This window comes from Salvia miltiorrhiza, chromosome 8, assembly GCF_028751815.1.
Source record: "Salvia miltiorrhiza cultivar Shanhuang (shh) chromosome 8, IMPLAD_Smil_shh, whole genome shotgun sequence".
Lineage (NCBI taxonomy): Eukaryota > Viridiplantae > Streptophyta > Magnoliopsida > Lamiales > Lamiaceae > Salvia > Salvia miltiorrhiza.
The window spans coordinates 22,045,583-22,064,836 of record NC_080394.1 but is presented as its reverse complement, the minus strand read 5'-3'; the positions used below and the strand labels follow the sequence as shown (position 1 = coordinate 22,064,836).

General features: G+C 37.9%; 1 protein-coding gene across 2 annotated transcripts; it reads right to left on the bottom strand.

Moving 5' to 3' along the window:
- Positions 1 to 7,172: 7,172 nt before the first annotated feature.
- LOC131001856 (phospholipase A I) lies at positions 7,173 to 16,841 on the bottom strand. 2 transcript variants are annotated; one of them, XM_057928480.1, is made up of 19 exons: positions 16,696 to 16,841; positions 15,755 to 16,517; positions 15,001 to 15,148; positions 14,759 to 14,837; positions 14,184 to 14,337; positions 13,886 to 14,095; positions 13,562 to 13,807; positions 13,316 to 13,478; positions 12,974 to 13,234; positions 12,764 to 12,885; positions 12,237 to 12,398; positions 11,937 to 12,129; positions 11,681 to 11,817; positions 10,050 to 10,188; positions 9,357 to 9,548; positions 8,777 to 9,257; positions 8,466 to 8,682; positions 8,286 to 8,375; positions 7,173 to 7,815 (listed from the first exon to the last, which is right to left on the bottom strand). In XM_057928480.1, exons 2-19 carry the CDS (start codon positions 16,367 to 16,369, stop codon positions 7,369 to 7,371), a joined length of 4,056 nt encoding a protein of 1,351 aa, XP_057784463.1. In that variant the 5' UTR covers positions 16,370 to 16,517; positions 16,696 to 16,841; the 3' UTR covers positions 7,173 to 7,368. The 2 variants fall into 2 exon arrangements, with proteins under 2 accessions (XP_057784463.1, XP_057784464.1); XM_057928481.1 differs by having other exon boundaries at positions 15,755 to 16,478; positions 16,696 to 16,829.
- Between the last annotated feature and the right edge of the window lie 2,413 nt (positions 16,842 to 19,254).

The following is a 19,254-nucleotide window of genomic DNA, read 5'->3' as shown; positions in this document are numbered from 1 at the left end:
CAATTGAGAGCATAACACAACAAGTAATGAGAGAGTGCTTCATCAAGCAGGTATTCTGGAACAGAACTCTTAGTGTATGAATTCTGCATTTATGATGAATGTAACAGAATAGGGGGATGCATGAGTTCTGCATTTATGATGAATGTAACAGAAACAAGTGATTTAATGTATGAATTCTGCATTTAAGACACTTGCACAGAATATTCTGCATTTAATGGATGAAGCTTGCATTTAAGACAACAGCTTATATATTCTGCAGAGCATGTATGAATATTCTGCATTTAATGGATGAAGACTGCATTTAAGACAACAACTTATATATTCTACAGAGCATGCATGAATATTCTGCATTTAATGTATGAAACAGCTTGTTCCAGCCATTAAAGCCAAGTGGCCTTCATTTGCAAGCAAGATTATCTTTATTCAACAAGATAATGCTAGGCCACATATCAAGAATGAGGACATAGAGTTTAGAGACTGTGCAACAGCAGATGGTTTTGACATCAACATCATACATCAGCCTCCAAACTCCCCTGACAATAATATAAATGACCTTGGATGGTTTAGGACTATTAAAAGCCTGCAAACAGAGAGTGTTTTCTTTGATGTGGATAGCCTAGTAAATGCAGTGGTTTCTTCCTTTAATGAGCTTGCACCAATGACATTGAATAAGGTTTTCCTAAGTTTGCAGGGTTGCATGATAGAGATCATAAAGGTTAAGGGGCAGAACTGCTACAAACTTCCACACATGAAGAAGGAGGCACTATTAAGACAACAGTTTCTTCCTCAATGTTTGGAAGTTCCAACAGACCTGGTCAAAGAGACCATAGCCTATCTACGGGAAAAAGGGGAAGTGGAAGGCCTTGAAGACCTCGAACATCGTTTAGGTATTCATCAAGCAACAGTGGAAGGCATTGAACAACAATTCAATGCCTTAATGTTGTTTGAATAGTGCATATGCAGTGGATTTTTGTTTTTTGTAAATGCCTATATGCATAGTTGAAATGCAAGAAGTTATGCATAGTTCAATTCGTTTTTGTTGCTTGAATAGTGCATATGCAGATGGTTTTTTGTTTTTGTAAATGCCTATATGCATAGTTTCAAACTTGTAATGCAGTTTGAGTGTGAATGAACTTAGTTCTTGGGTAGTCACCAACACTACTCTACCTTGTAGAGTAGTGGGCATCAGTCCCATGAAGCTTTCATTCTAGATTCATACTACACCAATAGATACGTACTACACCAACAGCACCACCCACACTCCAAACATCACCACCAAATCAGTAACAACACACCAACATGCTCAAGATAACAACTAAACCAACAGCACACAATTCATACTCGTAAATCTCAAATGAATCATAGATGCATTTTTTTTTTTAAATATGAGCATGTTCTTATCATTTCAGCAATGAAATCACCCATTAAACCCCTAGGTCTCTTGCATACAGCCACAAGATTACAGTTTCAAATCAGCACACATTCACCAAAAACATGGAAGATCTCACCCAAAATAATTCAGGAAGCAGTGTGGCGAGTAGTCTACGGTGGCCTTCGGATGCCGTGAGCCACCACTCGTCGGATTTCCCTCCCAATTCCTCCGTTTTGGCCCCTGATTCCTCCGATTTAACCCCTGATTTCGCCGCCAAATCATTCGATTTGGCATCGGATCTAGGGGTTTCCTCGCTCAGAAAAACCGATGCCCATGATTCGTAACAGAGAAGATCAGTATATTGACCAAAATTAGGGGACTGAGTAAATGAGAGAGGTAAGGAGGGGGTTTCATACTTTTTGAGCCTTGCGGGACAAGGGCGGCGATAGATCGTAGGTCGGAGCGGAGGGGATGGACTCTCGTCGCACCTAAGCTCTCCTTCATGTTCAACCTCAGATGCACCGAGCCACGACTCCTGGGAGGCCGCCGCCAACGCCTTCGACATGGAGAACGGGAAGTACACAGGCGGCGGAGCGTTGATGAAGCCGAGCGAATCTTCGGTATCGGGGATCCACTCGTCGCTCAGATACTCTTTCCAAGGGAATGAACGCTTCATCACTGCGATTAAGGGCGGCAATAGAGGCAGTAGAGGGCGGCGCAATTTAGGGTTTCAGCCACATGAGGGCTGCGCATATGAGAGAGAAAGATAGCATAGAGCGGCGAAGTGAATTGAGGAGGGGTTGGGTAGATTTAGGGTTTCTAATTAACTTTATATAGTTACCTTAATTAAGTTGTTAATAGTTCCCTAATTATGGCTCAAAAAGGAAACGAGCCAAGTAGCTTGGGACGGCTCAAAAAAGAATACGAGCCACGAATAATGGGACGGAGGGAGTATTACTTAATTCTAGCCATCTGCGGCATTGATTAGTGCCCAAATATGTTGTGTCAAATCATGTTGAAGTTGGAGATGGACTTGTTTATTTGTTAAATCCTTGTGATTTTGGAGATAATTTTCAAATGCTTCCCAATTGTTAGTACCCATTGGTATTGGTTGCTGAGGAGTTGCATCTTCGTCAGGCCAGTTGACCGCTTCTTCACCCTCATCCTCAATGATCATGTTGTGCAAAATAATACATGTGAGCATTATATTGCGAAGGTCTTCCTTAAAATAAGATCGCGCGGGATTTCGAACTACTGCCCAACGAGCTTGTAGCACTCCAAACGCTCGTTCAACGTCTTTTCTTGCAGTATTTTGGGAGCTTGAATTACTAGAATCGGAATTTTGGGAGCTAGAATCCGTCATTTTACTTGTGAAAATGAAGTGAACAAGATAACAAAAAAATGAAGTATTGGGGAGTTGTATGGAAATGAAAGAATGAAATGAGTATATATAGAAAATTTTAAGAATTAAGACGTTAGAAAAATATTTCCGTTACAATGATAAAAAGAATAGCCGTTGTTTAATAATTAAAATAGCCGTTCCATAAAATTGAAATAGCAGTTCCATACTTTAAATTGAAATAGGAAATGAGAAATGGGTGCAAACAAAAAAATAGGACATACCCACTTGAATTTCGGCTGAAACTAGAAACGAAAATGTGAAATAGGCTTCACCATGTGAGTAGAAACTAGCTCCCAATTGGGAACCAATTTTTCGCTCAAATTTTGGAAACCAATTTTTACGCTCTCCAATGCTAATTTTCAAAGTGAGAAACTGGGTAAAAGTGTCGTTGGAGGCACCCTTATGATGTGATATTCCAAAAGTGAAATGAGACAATTTATAGTTCTAAGATAATAAATATTATTATTTGATAGAAAAGATAAATTAATAGATTAAACAATTTTTTTGTATCAAACCCACCCGACCGACGCCCCGCCCAACTAAACCACTTGTACCCTACTCCCCCACGATGCCCCGCCACCCACTAGAGAACAATCACTCACAACGCCCCGCCACCCCCAACCCTTCGAAAAAAAAAGTTCTCCCCAAATTCTCTCGACTCTTAACCCTCTTAGAAAATTGGTTGTACCATTTGCTCGTAAAATATTGCTACGGAATCTCCACCACCCCTCCAAATCCTCCCCAAATTCTCTCGGAACAGCACCCCTGTCTCCCCCAAAACAAAAATTGGTCGCACCCCCTCTCAACTTGTCACACTTTTATGTAAAAGAGAAAAAATGATAACTGCCAGAGGGTTGGATAAGTTAACCAAAGGTATCTGAGATATTGATTTTCTAAAAAGAACAGTGAACTTGCAGCAGGCCTAGTTATAATCTTGAGTCGCCCCAACTAATAATCTCAGCTACCAAACGGGGTGATAAGACCAAATTATTTATCTATCATGGCTTATCACCCTTACCGAACACTGCCTATATATATATATATATATATATATATATAACTTAAATAATACTCCCTCCGTCCCACTTCAAATGGTACTCCCTCCATACTATTATTGTTGTTTCACTTATAATTTTGAGTTGTCTTATTATTATTGTTTCATTTTCATAAAAGTTAATATTAATCATTCAAAAGGCGTGGATCCTACCAATTAACACCTTTATCTTAATATTTATACCCAAAAGTTTTGGGACAACAATAATGGGACATATGGACTATAAGTTTTCTATCCTATTTAATAAAACTATAATTTTTTAGTTATTTTATTGTAATTTGTTAAGTATATGTCTAATGGTCTCATATACTTTTTAACTTATTAAAAATATTTTTTATTTATTCAAAACTTAACAAAAAAAAACCGTGCATTCACTTAAAAAAAATCGGCAATTTCAATTTAAATTTTGGCAATTTCTAAAAAGTGGTAAAATAGAATCTTCATCAAAATCAACATTATTATTTTTGTCTTATTTTGTCTATCTTTCTCCCTCTCACCTTTCATCCAAAACCATGAACCGTGCATTTCTTCTTCGTCTTTCTAAACCTTAAAAAAACCATCGTCCACTTTCACACCACCATGCACATCTGACAAACTCATAGCCAAACGTAAAACTAAAAAAAATCTCATCAGTCGAACTATGAGTGAAACTGAATCTGACTGCGGGAGGGATGGGAATGAACAGTCGCGACAAATAATTCATCAGACGAATTCAAGGAAGAAGGAACAATATATGGTGCCACCTCAAGTGAGAAACACACTTTAACGATGATATTTATTTTTAAATGTTAAATTTCAATTTTATTGAAAGTTGTATAATTAATTTCGTACGTGAACTAAAGCATGAAGTGAAATTTATTTGTGCATGTTTCAATATAAAGATTTAATGCACTGTTTATGTGTGTATAGTTGTGTACGGTAGCCGGTAGGTAATTAATTGGTTTCATGCACTGTTTATGTATGCACGGTAGGTGATTAATAGGTGTTTACGTGTGCATGGTTGATTAATAGGTGTTTAAAAATTCGATTTGATATTTCATCGTTCTAATAATTTATACGCACAAATTGTATAATCTAAACACTCAAATTGTTTCTGTGTGCACGATTTGACAGTGTTCTTCTGTGCACGGTTGGCTTATTTGTGTGCACGATTGTGCTCTTCTACTTTATTTGAGATCATACGCATGTTTTCTATCATCTTATGTAGGTTTCTTGTTGTTGTGTGCATGGTTTGAGTGTGCACGGTCACTTTTCTTTGATATTTCATTGTTCTAATAATTTATTCTTCATTGCAGCCTCCTCGGTATAGCCGTATGGTGGTTATGTCCACGTATGCAGAGTTATACTAGACGTATTAAAATAACATAAAATATTACTATAATATTATGTGAATCCACAACTACAATCTTCAATTTGTATTGGTTATATTTTGAGTATGGATGTCAATCTACCCGAAATTTATGGGCTGATCCGATTTGACGGACAATTCGAGAGGTTTAGGGTTGAAAATTTTCAACCCGATAAAATCACAATCCGAATAGCCCGTAACTGATACATCATCTCTTCAATAATTAAGGCTTCAAACTCCATATATATGAGAAACTTATAATTGGTAATGATAAATCATCTCTTCAATAATTAAGGCTTCAAACTCCAAAAAAGACATTGTTTCATTGTACAGCCAGCACTTCTCTTTTTCCTGTTGGAGTTGTGGTCGATGGATTTGGGTGTTTGGTTTGGAGGGTTTGTTGGAGATTGTTGGGGGTAGGTGGCGAAGATCGTGGAGGAAGGAGAAGGGTTCGTCGACTGGAGAATAGGCGGCGGAGGTCGTGGAGGAAAGAGGGATCGTTGGAGGGGGGGAGGCGGCGGAGGCCGTGGAGGGAGGAGAAGCATTTCGGGCTGGAGAAAAGGCAGCAAAGGTTGTGACGATGGGGGATCCGACTCTCTCATTTCTTTCTGCATCTGTCCTACGAAAAATTGGAGTTGGAGTTGGGGAATTGGGTGTTTGGTTTGGAGTGTTTGCTGGGGGAAGGTGGCGTAGGCCGTGGAGGAAGTAGAAGGGTTCGCCGGCTGGACAACAGGCGGCGGAGGTCGTGGAGGAAGAAGGGTTTGATGGGGGAAGACAGCAGAGGTCGTGGAGGAAGAAGGAGTGTTCGTCGACTGGAAAACAGGCGGCGGTTATTGTGGAGGAAGGGAAAGGTTTTGCCAACTAGAGAAGATAACAGAGACTCGAGCTTTGCCTCACCGGGGAGGTCTGCCGCCTAGGAATTCGAGTTTTGGTTTTGGTCGAGTGAGAGAGACCGGAGGAGGAAGATGGTCTGTTGGTGGGGTTGTTGTCGAGGTGCTGACGAATGAGGGTCTGCTGGTGGGGGAGGGCGACGGAGGGAGGCTCTGCTGGTCGAAAAGAAGTGGCAGCGGCAATGGTCGAGAGATGAGAGAGTGATGAATTTGTCAGAGAGAGAGTGGTGACGTGTGAGACAGAGAGAGTGTGTGTGTGTGTGAGAGTGAGAGTGAGAGAGAGAGAGAGAGTGGAGTGTGCGTGATGTGGTGATTCCGACTTCCAAATCATATTTGATTTGAGCGAATCTATGATTTGTGGGAAAATTGCGAACCAATTACAAATTGATGTATTTGTAAGTCAAATTTTAGAGTCATTGTATATACCAGTAAATGAAATAACTTATTAACCCTTAAAATAACTTATACGAAATTTCTACTGAAATATATACATTACTAAAATATATACATATGTATATATATCTACATATACTTTTTTATATTTAATGAATATATAGTTTAATTTTAATATTTGTATTTTGATAAAATAACAACAAATACAACCTTGCAACAATTATCATAAAATTGATGATCAAGGATCATGACATTTTAAAATATTTTTTATGTATTAAATGAATAAATTAATTCAATCAAATTCGGCCAACAAACAATTAAACTTTCCAACTGAAATTATAAGTGATTTTGTCAAAAAAAGGTCCGATTATAAGTCGTATTTAAGAGATAAAAAATAAAATAAAATAATACTATAAATTATAGTGCCATGATTATATTATAATTAATTTGGTGCGATTATAATTGATAACAAGTATAGTGGCTTGATTAATCTTAAATGTTCATTTATTTTATATACTTGCTAACCGAATGTTCATGAATGAAAGAAAGAATAAATAAATAAATAATTTTGTTAAAAGTTCATATAAAATCATAAATAGTAGTAGTATTGATTAATGTTAATATTTTATTTAGGTTTACTAAATATCGTATATACATTAACTGAAGATTTTATGATCATTTTACACAAAAATGTGATTAAATATTTCATTAAATAAACAAGTAACTAAATATTGTATATATGCTCCAAAAATGTGCATTTCCTCTGTTTATTTTTCTTTCTTCTCTTATAATTTGGTATGATATTCTCCTCTAATAATTGAGTATGTACAACACAAGAGTATTACAAGAAAGATGGAGTAGATACCTCGGACGGGCAACAGCATGTCACAGAAGAGTAGCCACTCCCATCTATAGATTGCTCGGAAGATGGCACGAATATCTGAGACTCCTATGTGATGCTAGCACATTTTTTAGAGCAACATCCACTCTTGCACCACCCTGAAACATTGACTCGTACAACTTGCTCACAAATTGACACAGTTCCTTCTCATCATCGTCCCATAAACTCATCGGCTGCTCCCCAATTTTATCAGGGTCGCTGTCTTCCCAATCACTTACTGGACTCGAGGGTTCAGGGTCCTCATCTTCTCCCTCCTCGTATCCTATCTCAAACTTCCCATTCTCATAACTACTAAACTCGCCTGCCCCGTAAAATGATGTCAGCTGCAATTCTTCAGGCTCAGAAGAAGGGCATATCACAGCTTTGGCACCAGAATCAAGGAATGCTTTGGTCAAAGCTCGCGTAGGGCCATATATTCCTGTGAAAATTATAATCCTATCCCTCCAAGATCCAACCTGCATGATATACAAGTCAGAATCAGCAAGTAGATGCTAGTTCTTGAGATTCTTGCACTTTTATCAATTGGAGGTATCAACTGTGAGAAAATCGATGTATGTTCTCTGCAGTCAAGAGCCCCTTGTGCTGGACACTTGTAAAAATGGTTCTTGGAAAACACTCTTCGCAGGACGACCTCTTCTAGACAATGTTGAACTTTTGACAAAAGGATTCTTGGTGTTACCTCCAATTTTCGAAATGAAACCAAACATGACTTAATTTCCAATTTACCAGCTTTTTGGATTCTTAAAGAGTGAAAAAATGAGAAGAAATCAATAAGTGCATAATACTATTATAAATTATCTTATTTTGTATTATCATCCTTCAATTACCAGTGGCAGCATAGATAAACAACTCAATTTCAATTTTTATTACTCACTATCAAGCTGTATCATTATGCTACCATAACTGACAAGACCAGTGCACATACCATGCAACGGACATCTTCTGGAGTCAAGTGCATGGAAGGAACAGTTCTGCGGAACATGTAAGCACCAATTTCTTGATCATCTTCCATGACCTTCACAATATCATACCAAATATATCAACACTTTCATCCTACTTGTGAAAATTCAATAATTATCAGTACAAAGAAATAGTGAACAGATACCTGTGTTTGGCGCCCAATATATCTGTGGACTACACCCCCAATCTGGAAGTATGGCCTGCAAGAAACAAGATCAGCAACCGTTGAGATGTTGGTAATTACTGATGTATAATTCCTCTTCCTTCCTTTCATCATTGATAGCAAGCTGTATTTAACATTCTGCAGAAACTTCTCTGCTAATTCCCCTGGTTCTGCTACCACAAATACATCATTCTGCCAACTAATTTGAAGGGAAAAAGAAAAAAAGATTTAATAATGAATGCAACAAGTTGAGTCCCTCATATAAAGAAGAAATGATGGGTTATAAAATATACCATAAAATGGAGCCTCTTGTGTCATTTTGCAGTGCTAAATGAACAACTCCAACCTGTGGTGAATTTTGTATTTTCTCATGCAAGGATAGAACAGGCATAGCAAGCTGCCTCCTCTTAGGAGGAGACTCGGGGGGCGAAGCAGTTGATTTTGCAGAATGGACTCCATCTAAGCTCAAAGGTGGGACTAAATCAATTCTACCCCCCCGCTGTGGGCCAGTGTCGGGACTGTAAACTAGAGGACTTGATGAGAAGCTTCCAGTAAACAAAGGTGATGTAAATGGAGTTGGAAGTGCAGATCCTGGGGCAGCCTTCATGGTCCCGAATGCCCCATTGACAAGTGATAATCTTATTCCATTACTAGCACAAAATGCCTCAAGTGATCGTGCATGGTGAAAAACTCTACCAGAATCTGGACTATTGGAAGCTTCTATAAGAAGTACACCACGTCTCCAGCCCAAACAGGCAGTGTTGTCATTTGACACTATGACATACAAAAAAACAGCTCGATCATTTATAGAAAGAACTCAAATGTTTAAGGAAGAAACCAAAGAATGATTCTAAGTTAAAAGGAGGCTATTACCTTTTGCTCTGAAAATATGCTGAGACTTGACACTATCTGAAAATTTATCATCGAGAGTACTCTCGAGTAATCTTTCAGCAAGATTCTTGAATGCCATCGAATTATTCTTAATGTACTCATCTGTAGCACCCTCTAACTTCAACCAGATTGCTGGATCAGTCTCGTCGAGTTCCATATCACAACGTTCATCAACTGTACAAGCAATCATACTTAGGGATAACTATTAAACAAGTAAGAAGAGCTTACTCCTGTAAGAAATATATAAGCTTTCCTCAGATATTTCAAACATCCAAAGGAAGAATGGGATCCATAATTAGTTAGAAATGATGCATTCAAGTTAGTTCTACAATTTTTTGGCTATTAATAACAATAAACATGTAACAAAAGCCTATGCCATAATTCCCTAAGATCAAGGTATTAAAAATATTGATTATTTGCTCCTTAAATAAAGTTTTTCCGGTACAAAAAAAGTTACATCAGCATTAAAAGTGCATGAAACGAATCAGGAACCCTTGTTTCTAATTTTCTACTCCTAGCACATTTCATATCTCTTTTATCTGCTGAATCAAATCAGAAAACATTAAAAGTACATGAAACGAATCAGAAAACATTTCAACTGATTTGCGGGAAATACAAGTTTGCCTTGTAATCCTTACGCAGCCAAGCATTATAAAGCTTCTGTCAAAACTTTACCTGGATTGAATCGAAAATATTGTACATCTGGCAGCATAGGAAGCAATGTAGTTAAAGTTTCCTCTACACGGTCAACAGAGCAAGCACTCTCAATCAACACTTGTCCAGTGTCCAAATAGCGCCAGCCACCTTTGCGAATCTAACAGGGCAAAAAAACAGAGAACTAAGTACCAATTGCTGGGAAGGCAACAGCTCTGAATCATAATATAACTAGACCACCACTATGAAAACCCAAAACCAATCTGACAGAAGGAAACCAAAGACAAAAGGAATTCATAGTTGCAAATGTATCCCAGCCTCTACAAGCATTTCATGTTGAATCTTAGTATACTGATCAGGTCATGGAATTGATCACCAAAATTTACTTATTGTAACACAGTAACTTCACGAGTAATTGGTCGAGTCTGTGAGGGGCTAAGGGCACAAGTCCCAGTCCCAAATATCCACAACAGATCAAAAATGAGAACCACCCAGGAAGTGAATAAGCTGTAGAATCCTCTCTCAGTTTGACATGTTTCAGTGTCTCATGTAGGTGCCAGAAGTGGCCAATATACATCTTAAACCTATGGGTCATACTTCTCATAGTTAGCTAATGCTACTTGCTGCACGGTTCACCTTTAAACAGTTTAACACGCCGAATTCTTTGTGCATTATATACTATAATCCACCACATTACAAAATTTGAACATTATTGCAAACTTTAGCTAGGCTGGTGTGTAAGTATTTGAATTGTGTTACACAATTTGTGAGTATGAAAAGAATCAGAGGACGGCAATCAAAAATCAAAATCAACTGAAGAAACAATGGTTAGGTCAGTGACTCGGTTGTCCTTGAGTGCTAAGTCTGCACATGGACAAAGTGATCTATTTAAAGAAGGCTGTAAGGCCTATACCAGGTATATTGCCTTGTGATACAAGAAAAACCAAATGATCCTGTAGATAATTAATGGTGTCTCCAATTAGGATATGCTTACATTACATGATTATTTATATAATGGGCACCAAAAATTGTAATAACAACTATCTCAAAGGTAATGTGGAAATCTCGCCTTCCTCTCTCTTTCTCCATTCTAAGACACATCACAGCCTGAGGTTAGATTGGCATTGTATAGTTGAAAGTAATGGATATTGCAGCAGAGCCTGCAACAGACTTTTAATTTAATGAGAGAACCAAGCACTGTTATCTAAGGCATAAAAACTGAAAATGACAAAATTCCATCATATTATGGATAATCAGGTTGGGTAAGGATCCACTTATTTAAATTTCAAAAGAATTCATGCTCTTCATGATGAAGAAGGGAAATGGTCAAAGTGATAGCCATGACGAGTGTGAAGAACTCATCAGATTGGAGGGAGATATGGATAAAGGGATAAGTAGTTTCTTAGCTTGTGTAACCTTATAAGGCTAGATCTCTGACATTCAGATGCTCTTCATCTAGTCAAGAATACTACTATCTAATATTAGCTTCACTTCAAAGTTGACATATTCCCACTAGTATAATGACAAAAATTCCACGGATAGGAGTCAATCAGCCCTTCCTATTAGTTGTACCAGGGGAATGAATACATAGAAAACAGGGGAGGGGGGAATCCTTATCAGTATCTGAAGCAAAATAGTGAGTCCTATGATACCTTTGTTGGAACAGACCCACAGCCAATTGAAACTAAACAATCTATTTTAGAATCAGGCCACAAGAGTTGTGCTTCTCGTATGGCGAAAATTGTAGGGTTATTCGCTACAATAGCCCCATCTTGCCAGCGATATATACCTGTAGCATAAAAAGAGTTAAAAAAATTGTATACAATGAAAGCTTCCCTTGAGATCCATTTATAATATGGATAATATAGCCAAGAAAGATAACCCAGAAGGCACAGAAAAGGAAAGTACCATCAGAGAAATCATCTAAATAATATGGTGCCGCGGATGACGCTCTTATAGCCTGCCATACTAGATGCTTGCAACTTCCAATAAAAGCATTTCTCTTGTATCCAACCTGAGCTCCAGTAGTTGCAACTCCTTGTGCCCCAGTTATCAAGTTCTCAGAAACTGCAGAAGAAAGCTCTGGTGTTCCAGCAGGGTACTGGGATTCAGCAGATATTTATTATGTCATTATAAGGGAACCAAAAGAATTCTTTCAATCACAAGAAAGAACAACAATTAACAGCTACAAAATGGAAAGCACCAAACCTGGTAATTTCGAAATATAAATGGCTGAGCTGGTGCGACACTGACCAGAGTAGATACAACAAAAACTTTGGGGACCTTTTTAACAGCTGATTCTATTAGGAGATCTCCATCCTCTTCAGCACACATCTCCTTCAGCAGCTTCTCAAACTGATCTGCACTGTGCTGGAAGAAGATTCAAGTTATTATGAATATGAATGGACCATAATAAAACCCACCAATAGGGGGCATGAAACCCATATCCATTCCCTTTACCACTCCAATTTCATACCCATAATTGTTGCATTCCCTTATAAATGAGAAACACCCCCTTCTTAAGAAGTTTCCAGATGGTTTTTTATGGAAAAATTAGCAAAATGAAGAACCAGAAGAGAAAAGAAAAGCAGTGTGACATACTTTCTTTAAGTTCAAAAACATTGTATCTTTTCATTAGTCTAAAGAAACAATAGCTGAATAGCCAAAAAGTATGATGGTGGCAAGATTGGGAAAATTGAAGGAACAGAAGGGAAGAGAACAGCAGTATAACATACTTTAGATCCATGAACTACAACACGGAAACTCTGTGATGAGCTCTTGTAGAGTTGATCCAGTTTTTCTCTCCATGTTGCTGCTTCATTTTCCTTAGGAACAGGTTCAGCAAACACAAGTTTTCCTAGAAAAATGATATTGAAAGTAATTATATGAGAGGAGAATAATAATGAAGAAAAGAAGAGGCCTCTTGTGGAAGAAAGAAAAGTTACCAAGTTCTTTGTATATTTCTTCACACTTTTCCAAGGACATTAATTTTATTCCAAGAGCAACAGCAAGCATACCACCAGTAGACGTTCCACAAATAAGGTCAAAAAGCTCATGAATCTGCTTTCCAGTACCCTTCTCGATTTCTTTTAGCATCTTCACCGTCGCCAATCCTTTCATGCCACCACCATCCATTGTAAGTATGCGCAATCCTCGCTTGGGAACTTGTCTTCCTCTAATAGCACGGCGCAGAATCTCATTCTCCCCTAGAATGACAAATATGAGAGATGTAAGACTCCCTAACCCAATCTATGTTAGATCATTAAATTATTATAGCAAGAACGCACCTAATATTGCTAGAGCACGGGCTGCAGATTTACATACACGTGGCTCAGGTGCAGCTGTTAGCCGCAGAAGAAGTTCACGCAGACTTTCTGAAGTGACAAGTGCACGGCGGTTTTCTAAACAAAAGGCGAAATTCCCAATAGCAAACAAGGCTAACCTTTGGACCTAGAGGAGAAAAACCTTCATTTTGACCAGAACCATTGGCAAGAGATATATATGCACATAAAAGAAACATTAGTAGAGCTTGCCTCTGGGTTCTTATGAGCACACAATAACTTCAGTGACTTCAAAATATCTTTTGTCAGCATTTTCTGAGCAACAATATCTGATGTAAAAGCTAACTTGACCATAACTTGTAAAACAGAGATAACTTCCTTTGACCCAGTGGATTTCAACACTCTCTCAATAGGTTGCATGATGTCAGATTTCATAAGTTGCATTGCTACTGAACCATCTGAAGCAAGATTTGAAAGTGCAGAGCAAGCTTGTTCGACCTTACAAAAAATGAAATAAAATTGTAAGTAAGACATTTTAGCAACACCTGCCACATAATTTATGAACTGAAAGCTTACCACATGCTGGTTTTCACTGCTTATCATACTTATGAGCTGCCGCACTGCATTCTCATCTTTTCCCACTACTACACGGTTCCCCTCATCTTGCATTATCTTAGCAAGAGCAGATGCCAGCAAAGGGTGATGGCAAGAAGAAAACCGGAATACGAGAGAAAAGAAGGCACTCAGTTTATGTCGAGATGCACCAAAATAAGAACTATTCTCCATCTGAATCCACCAATAAAAAGATACAATTCAACTTAAGAGCCTATACACTTGGTTTGGCTACTAAGTACTGAAAGGTTCATCACCATACCTCAATCTGTACATTAACTGTTACCAAGTTCTCATCAGCCACAATCCGAATATTTGCAAGGGACAAGTGTCGAAGTTCATTTAATGGCAAAATATCAGGAAGAAATTCAAGAGGGTTCCCAAAAAGTCTCAATACACGTAACTCTGACATAGCCCTGTCAATGAGCTGAAGACAAGTATTAAGCTTTGGAAAAATAATCCAAGATCACCAGGAAAAACTTATATATTTAAAGCATGGAAAATTGCATAATCGAGCCCCTGTACTTTTAAGTCATTTTTGGAAATGGGTAAATGTACTTTTATTTGTTAAAATTAAGCCCATATACTAGCCTATATGTTAAATACTTAAGTTTGAGTCCTTATGCTTTCATTTGTGTTTAAATTAGGTCCTTGTGCTACACGAATAACAATAGACTAATTTTAAAATAAATAAAAGTAGAGGTGCTAGATTTAAAGTATAGGGGCAAAATGTTTACAACTAGAAGTAAACAGACGCAATTAAAAAAGAACTTTAAAGTATAGGGACCGAAATATATTCCATAAGCAAAGAAAGCTGCAGGTGAAAAATAAATTGACCTGAAATCAAGAATAGGGCGGACCAGTTTGTTGTGTTCCAGGGACAATTCAACAAGACCAGCACACTGCCTTAATTCAACTGCTTGCATCCCAACAAAGATTACAAAAGATATTAGGACAAATTGCTAGGCTATAGCTTGTATCTCATATAATTTATCTTTACATCTTGATTTAGTTGCTGAGGTAACCAACATTAATCCTCCACTCATTTAAAGGGGGAAAAAAGAGAATCCAACTCTTACCAGGCACAGAAACAAGCATGTTATAGTCTACAGCAAGAACTTTCAAGTGTTTTAGCTCACCAAGCTCAGGTGGCAAAACTGACAGCTTGTTGTTATCAAGATATAGTTTCTCAAGAAGAGGAAGACGGGTTATCTCGACGGGCAATGCCTGAACATTATACAGCTCAAGTAAATATAGACAATTACATTGTGAAAGTTCTTATGAAGAGACACCCTACATGCTTATAAAAAAATAATCCAAAACTGCTCAAAGATAACTAGGCTTAAACATCCCAAAATTCAATGAGTATAAAGAGATATAAACATCCCGACTACGTCACCAATAGCAATAAACAGATGCAAGAACCAATCTTTACAAATTTAAAGTAAATATGGAAAAATTAAGGAAAAAATGTCGAAGACAAAAAACTGGATAGTAGTAACTGAAAGCATAAGAGATATATAGAGGTATTAAAAGTTAAAACTACTCTCAAAATACTACATTGTCCAAAATAAACTATGAAAACTAAGAAACACAAACATCAGCATTTCCAAAAGCAATCAGATAATAAGTAGAGAAGCCTAATACTAGGAGAAATAATCACTGGAAAAACAAAGTTACACATTGTTACATATCATGCAGTAAGATAGAAACACTCATCAAACAAATGAAAATGAAGGTTGACCTCAAATTCACTCTAGACTGTGATGCGTGAATTATAGGAGTCAAAAGTGAGCATGACTATCGTAAGTTTTTGTCAAAGAAAGCACTTACGGATAATCCAAGACCACAGAGGCTGACAACAGAAACATTCCGCCAATGATCAGCACAGTCAGACCCCACAGCCGCCCCATCTGCAACCCCATTGGCAAAATTCAACCTCATCAGCTTCACCAACACCCCCATTCCACCATCAGTCTGTTGCCCCGATCCCCCCGCTTTCCACATTAAAACCCCCTTCAGCGGCTCCCTCCTCTTCACCACCCTCATCTCCAACCCCACCGTCTCCATTCGCTCGCCTTCACCGTTCTCTAAATCAGCCTCGGGATCTCCATTTTGCGCCCTCTCCGTCAATTCGACTTCCACGGTGTCCTGCGGCGTCGGCAAGGCGACCATCACCTGCGATTGCAGCTTCAGCGCCACTTGATCATCGTCGTCGGCGGCGTTCCAATCCAGTTCAATCTTAAACCCTAATTGATCCTGATTGGTGTTGCTATTGGCAGCTGGGGCGGCAGCATCCTCCTGAGACGAGGGGGATGAACCCGAGAAAGCGGATGACGACAGCGATGACCTCGGCGATACGTCATCGATGATGTCGGCGTCCTGGCCGTAACTCAATGTCAGGTGGAAGACTTCCGTAGTGCGCTTCCAGCCCAGCCCCCACGACATTGACGCCGATTTCAGATCACGCTACCTCAAAACTCTTTACGTTTAAATTTCTTCGATTAGTACCGCCGCGATCCGGCGAAATTGATCCAACAATGCGGATTGGCTGATTCTGCATTCGATGAATTCAAGGCAATACAATCAACGCCGTCTGCAAATCAAAAAATTTCTTATGACACGTATAAGTATAGGAAGATATAGATTATCGACTTGTTAGTGAGGGAGTTTCTACGTATATCTAGAAAATCTCCTTGTAACGCAAAAGCAGCAATGTGTGTATATATTTTATAGATACAAAATAAAATAGGGGAGAATTTCTAAGCACTTACAGGGAAAGAAAACACGCTTTGAATAATGGGGAGAGAGAGTGTTGCCGATGGGAGGAGAGCAGGTTGTCCCTCCATTCTTTTGCTTCCTCTTTTTCCTTTGCTGCGGAGAAGTCATTATTCATAAATTGGAAGAAACAATAAAAATTAAGTACTATACCATGTAAGATTATTATTAACTAGAGAAAATTTAGATGGATTTTGCTGTCCTTTTTCTATTTTTCAGTCAAGACTTATTTTCGATAATACTGTGTAGGCAAAAGAAATAGAAAATCAAGAAATGTAGTTGAATAATAACTAAAAAGTTTTTCACTGATTCTATACATATTTCTTATTTTATTCGCTATAACCTTTATTAAAAAGAATTATGAAGTTATTATTTCATCCTATAATCAATAACTTCAAATTACGAATAATTCTTTTCAGAGTCAAATTAAATCTAAAATTTACTGTAGCTTATGCTCCCAAATCTTGCGAAGCAAATATTCATTTTCATGAAAAAAACGTAACTCAATATCAACTTGAGCATGTCCATATTGTTCTTCAAGGTATAATTGTATTCATGGAATTTGATTGAAGTTCTCCACATGTACATCTTAACGACATAATCCATACGTTGGAAAAACTGCAAAGTTTTGATTTTATACTAAAACCCCCACCAATTGATGATATGTTTGTTAATGTAACTTGTAGATTGCAACTCACTTGTTAGAGAGTGTGCTTCTTTTGTTTATAGATTCACGACTTGAAGGATCATCAAATATGATCTGATAAAATTGCATAAAGACTTACTCCAGATAATAAGACTAGCCTTGCGAGTACTTGGTGTTGAGCTGAAAAGCTAAGCATACTGAAGCTGGTCATCTTGACGTTGTTTATCCTAAAGGGAAATCATAGCTGATTAGAAGCCATGTCAACCCTAGTCAGTGTTACTGAAGGCGACATCAACCTACCGAGGTTTTAATTCAAAAGTAACAACATTCATTGCACAACATTCATTGCAGATCCCGTAGAATTTAGAGATCGTGTCAGAAGAAGTACGAGAAAAATCAGAATATCAGTATCTACCTTGTACAATAAATCAAACATCTGACAACGACGTCCGATGGATCAAACGAAAAGATTTCAACTTCTATGTTATCGAATTTTGAAGATGTTATCTCCAGTGGGCCTATTCAAGCTATGTAATATAAATACACCGCAACATCCATTTTAGGAACTACCAGAAATACTATGCATTTGAAATCATAAAGCAATCAAGATCTGCTTCTTATTTTCAAGAACTCGGTGTATTTATAAATAAGGGAATTCTTCAATTGTTTAAGTGTTGTTTTATTGAATTTCAAGATATGATCTTTAAATATTTTCTACAAAAATTTCCTTAGTATATAGGCGATTTACATTGTTATTCTTAAGCCTAGACTCGAACACACTAAAAACCTATTTTGTTCTTCATTGTAACATTGTGTTCATAAGTTGGAAAGCCACCCTTCAAACCCCACCCGTTGTAAAGGATATGTGTAAGTTGTTAGAAAATAGTCAACAAGTAAGCTATTGTGTTGTAGTTTGAAAAACTGGAAGTTGTATTCGAAAGAAACCAGGAAACTTGCATTAATTGTCACGACCGCGTAACCCATGGATCAGTTTAAGGAAGCTAACTGATCAGCTGACTTGCAGCTCTACCTCGCTTTTGAAGAGTAAAAATAGTTATTCCAGACGCTTTTTGAACAAGAACTTTGATCTACTTATACTATACATGAACTATTTTATTGCGATGGATGCCCATCGTCATACGTACCATAGGATGATTCTTGCCGATGAAACTGGTGTTCATGTTATGGTGAAGAAATTAAGCTTGGAGCGTCATGCCACCAATGTATACTCATCTACTATATTCAAATATGTTCAAATGGATATTGAATCGTCGATAGTGGAGTGTTATATGTCTCACATGTATGTTTCATGTGATGGTACCATATATGTGATTGCTGACAATATGGATGACACTTTTCAAGTACGACATGAAACCTCAAATGATTATTTGCCTTGCGCATGCAAGTTGTTCACCAGAAATGGTTTGTTATGCAAGCATATTTGGTTGGTTATGCGAAACAGGCAGGTCCATAAGATTCCTGAAAAATGCATTGCCCCGCGTTGGCCTAAATTGAGTATGTTATCACCACAAGATGCTCGTTTACTTGTGTCAGGCGGATCCTCACAAATTGCCTCACTTGGGAACAACTGGTTCTTTGCCCCATTAAGCAAAACTCTTGCTTATGTAAATGGCAATCATGAGGTGAGTAATCGCTTGTTTGACAAACTTATCAAAGTAAGCAACAAGTATGTAGATGTTGGTTTGCCGTCAGGTGGAAGACAAAATACATTTGAGTAATTTTTTGGTTAGCCTATCCCCGAAGTTCCTAATATCTTATTATCGGACATAGCTAAAACTAAGGGTAGCGGTGCAGGGGGCAAAGGAAATCTAATGCTGAAAGGACCAAAATTTTAGCTGAGAAGTCTATGAGGACTTGCAGGAAATGCAATCGAAAAGGACATCATGAC

What these genes read in the sequence shown, in the direction of transcription:
- LOC131001856 (XM_057928480.1), bottom strand. Translation starts at nt 16,369, where the DNA reads ATGTCGTGGGGGCTGGGCTGGAAGCGCACTACGGAAGTCTTCCACCTG. An exon ending in ATATTTTCGATTCAATCCAG is followed by an intron (nt 9,549 to 10,049) that starts GTAAAGTTTTGA and finishes TTGCTTGTACAG; the next exon opens with TTGATGAACGTTGTGATATG. An exon ending in CAGAAGATGTCCGTTGCATG is followed by an intron (nt 7,816 to 8,285) that starts GTATGTGCACTG and finishes TATATCATGCAG; the next exon opens with GTTGGATCTTGGAGGGATAG.